The sequence below is a fragment of the Babylonia areolata genome, chromosome 11, assembly GCF_041734735.1.
Source record: "Babylonia areolata isolate BAREFJ2019XMU chromosome 11, ASM4173473v1, whole genome shotgun sequence".
Classification (NCBI taxonomy): domain Eukaryota; kingdom Metazoa; phylum Mollusca; class Gastropoda; order Neogastropoda; family Buccinidae; genus Babylonia; species Babylonia areolata.
The window spans coordinates 13,960,242-13,964,106 of NC_134886.1; the positions used below are offsets into that span (position 1 = coordinate 13,960,242).

The window sequence follows — 3,865 nt, forward strand, 5'->3', positions numbered from 1 at the left end:
GTGAGAATTAAGTAAATGATTTTGTTCCAGATGAGTTAAGATCTGAGACAATACAATCTTTTCCAGCAATTTTGATTAAAATGACAGATTTGAGACATGTCGGTAATTTTTCAAACAGTTATGATACCAAACATGGTTTCTTGATGAGTGGACGTATAACAGCAGATTTGAAGCTTTCAGGGAAACAACTAGGCGGTAAGGAAGAACTGATGACATGAGTAATATGTGGCAGTAGAACATCAATACATTCAACCAACAAAGAGGACGCGATAAGGTCAAGCTCACAGGATTCCGGACAAACGCTCAGACACACTTTCCTCACAAAATCTTCAGTAACCGGTTGGAAACAATGTAAGTCAAGCTTCTCACGAATGTATGATATTTTGCCGGTGAAGAAGTCAGAAAATTTCTGAGGGAGTTCCTGCACCGAAAATATCGTAGGGAGAGAAGTGTTTTTTTTATTTTACCTAGCAGATTGTTCGTAGCGTTGAATAGCTCTCTCTCTCTCTCTCTCTCTCTCTCTCTCTGTGTGTGTGTGTGTGTGTGTGTGTGTGTGTGTGTGTGTGTGTGTGTGTGTGATCATAGCTGTGGCAAAGTAGGGAGACAATGCGGTATTCATAATTATCACGTGTGTGCGTAAGTATTACAAATCTAACTTATTGCAAACATACGTGCTACACAAACACTTCTCACCTGCTGTTGCCATGGTTATAAGGATCGAGATGAAGCAAAACAGTGAGATTCTGTGCATGGTTATTCCTGAGCGTGTTCCAGCCATGTTGGTTTGTCGCTCCTTTTATTTTTCCTCTAATCTGTTTGACAGACCTAGATGTGACAGAATGCTATTGTTTCAGTGATAACGTGAAATAACACAAACGTAGGTTCAAGTCATTTGCGCTGAGACTGTCCGTGTCTTTCTTCAGAAGCCTGACTAAGCGCGTTGGGTTACGCTGCTGGTCAGGTATCTGCTTGGCAGATGTGGTGTAGCGTATATGGATTTGTCCGAACGCAGTGACGCCTCCTTGAAACTGAAACTCTTCAGAAAACTCCCGATATCCTTTCACATCCAACAGCGTGCCGGTACTTGTAGCGTCGTGTGTGGCGAGACACTTCGTAGCGGAACACTCTCCTCACCAGGAATTAAGGCAGTTGAACAGTGTGCGAGCTATCCCATATACGTTACATGGCATCCGCTAATCCATAAGAACAAGGCCGGTAGCCTTGATCTTGCTAGATGTGGCAAGGAAAACGCCAGACTCGTTGTGGATACTTCACAACTGGTGGCTTCTGGTTTTGCTGGTCACAGGTTTCAATGTCAGCTGTGGTTTTGTCAATACAGCGACTTCAGGAAACTTGTTTAAAATTCATATTCAAGAAGTAATCTGGTAGTTCAAAGGCGCTCTAAAAAGCAGCACTGAACATGATGCTTGCTGGAAGTAAAAAAGCATAATACACGATGCCTTTGTGCACGACAGGCAGTGACACTTTACATGTGTGTGGCACACCAACAATGCACAAGTGAAGAACGAAATATCATTCGGCTTTTTTCTAAATGCATATATCAGTTATCACATGTGAAACATTCATTTCACTTCATCTTCACACCTGCCGCCTTCATGAGCGGAACAGTCGTCACTATGCATGATTCAGAAGAACCTATATGTCCTACTTCTTGTTACAGTACATTTATAATCGTGTCGCGAGAGATAAGCGAGGTTCGAAGGACAGGTTTATAACTTTCTAGAAATCACAACAATAGCAAACAATGGCACTTCAGTAAAACTGTCCCTCACAGGTTTAAGCCGGAAAGGGAACGCACATAATAAGACTGTAACAAGGTGAAAGTCATGTGTGTCTGGTTTGGTGAAGTAAACAATCGTCTCCCACGTCCAATATAAAAGGAGCGATACAGTCCAACCAACGAAATCACTGCGACAGAGCCATTTGCTGTGAGGTGACCTGATGACTGACATAGAGTGAATGGATGGACCATTGCTGATTTGACAGCTGATCACCTGAGCGTTGTCGGGTGAGGCGAGAGGAGAGATAGGAACAGGGTTCAGAGGGTACGTTATCATCACGGTAAGGGGTGCACGATGGTCCATCGCGTCACTGGCCCACTTTTTGACGAATATATTCATACCAGTTGCATTCGAGATATCTTGTCCTAATTTACATCGTGATAATTATTGATGTTTTACTCCACTCAGATTGTAAATCTGTACATCACTAACTTCTTTCACATATACACACAAGCACGCACACACGCACGCACGCACGCACACGCAAGCTTATGCTGATGCACGAGTACACAATATTCATATACAGATCTGCTAGAATTTATAAACCTACTTTCACACGGACGCACGTGTGCATAGACGCGCAAACAGGTGCACACATGTCTAAATACAGCATGAGGTACGAAATAATCTTTGGTTCTTCCTGTGCAGTGATAACACTTCGCTGATGTGTTTTGAAAAAAGCCTGTCACAGCGTTCTCCTTGCCTGTCTTACTCTGCTGGGGTCACTGTTTGGGATATTTGTCATGTCACCACCAGTCTCAGATAGAACACGTTATCGGGCCATTCCCAAAAGTGATAGTTTGTGTGACATTTCCACAACAGAACATAACATATTTTGTCATCGTATTTGTCACCGTCACTGTTCCCGAAACGTGGTTTGGTCATGTTGGCGTGCACTGCTGAACATTTCACCAGCATTCTCCATTTCTGGCGTTCCTGGGACAGGGCCTGAGTTTCGGCAAAGATCCTTTCTGTCCACACAGTGATGATTTCTGCCCACTTCTTTCGCCATCTGCCCAGTTTTATTTTCTCCTGCACTTATCCTTGAAGGATGATACGAGAGAGTCCGTCAGATCTTGTTGCGTGGCCATTAAATACCATCCCATTTTGCTTTCTTTGTCACCATGGTATACCGCTTTTTTCATCTTCTTTATTCATTTAATGAATTATTGAATTAACGAACTAATTAGCTGACTTTTTTCATTTATTTATTTATAGATTCATTTATTGATTGATTGATCGCTTTATTATATTATTATTATTATTATTATTATTATGCTGCTGCCTCATAATCTACACCAACTAGCCTACTGTTCATTTAGAGACCCCCATACACGGCCACACCCGAGTTCGTCTGTCGCAGTCCCAGCGTCGTCAGTTCACACAGGAACTATCGATGTTAGATCGCCAGGAGGCCACACATCAGGGGGAACTCTGCATTGCTGCTGACTCACTTCGGTGGTGTTCAGTCGTGCCTGTTCTGATTTAACGTACTTAAGACACCACCTACTACACTCCCTACTGACGACAATAATGGCTTAGTCGCGGAGCCAGAGAGAGAGCGTGTATCAGTATCATTCTGATAAAAAAAAACCGTTTAAACAATAAAAATGTTAATATCATGGAGAACCCTCCGGCGGTACATAACAAAATACATACAATGCATCTTTCACGGTCAAAACAGCGTTTTTGTAATCACACAGGCACCAAATTTATGACTTAATTCCTACTTCTTTTACATAAGGCATCTGTCCATTTTTAATGAAACATACCAGACCACAAAAGTCGTCTCCTTTACCACTGCGGGGACGCATGAGCATTGGTAACCAGAAAAGACATACATTAATTCATCGACAAAAGTTTCAACTATACATATAAAATCGAAAGAGCAGACAAATGAAATGAACTTTCCATCAGATAACTTAGACAACATTCAAATGTAAGAAAGAATGTAACTTTGCTTTTTTTTAAATTTCAAAGTATTGTCAATTACATAGCCATCGGAACTCGGACGGTTGGTTGTGCAGGCATCACTGAACACGTCTGTGTCAGACCCGTACTCA

General features: G+C 42.1%; 1 protein-coding gene across 2 annotated transcripts in view; it reads right to left on the minus strand.

Annotated features, from left to right (window-relative positions):
* LOC143287554 (uncharacterized) overlaps positions 1-1,954 on the minus strand; it is a 70,400-nt gene extending 68,446 nt beyond the window's left edge. The window contains exons 1-2 of one of the 2 annotated variants that reach the window (XM_076595638.1): positions 1,606-1,954; positions 694-1,430 (exon numbers count right to left, since the gene is read on the minus strand). In XM_076595638.1, the coding sequence (XP_076451753.1) occupies positions 694-778 (85 nt within the window). In that variant the 5' untranslated portion in view covers positions 779-1,430; positions 1,606-1,954. Of the gene's footprint in view, positions 1-693 lie in introns of both variants that reach the window. The other variant, XM_076595639.1, reaches the window with a different exon arrangement.
* Positions 1,955-3,865: the final 1,911 nt, after the last annotated feature.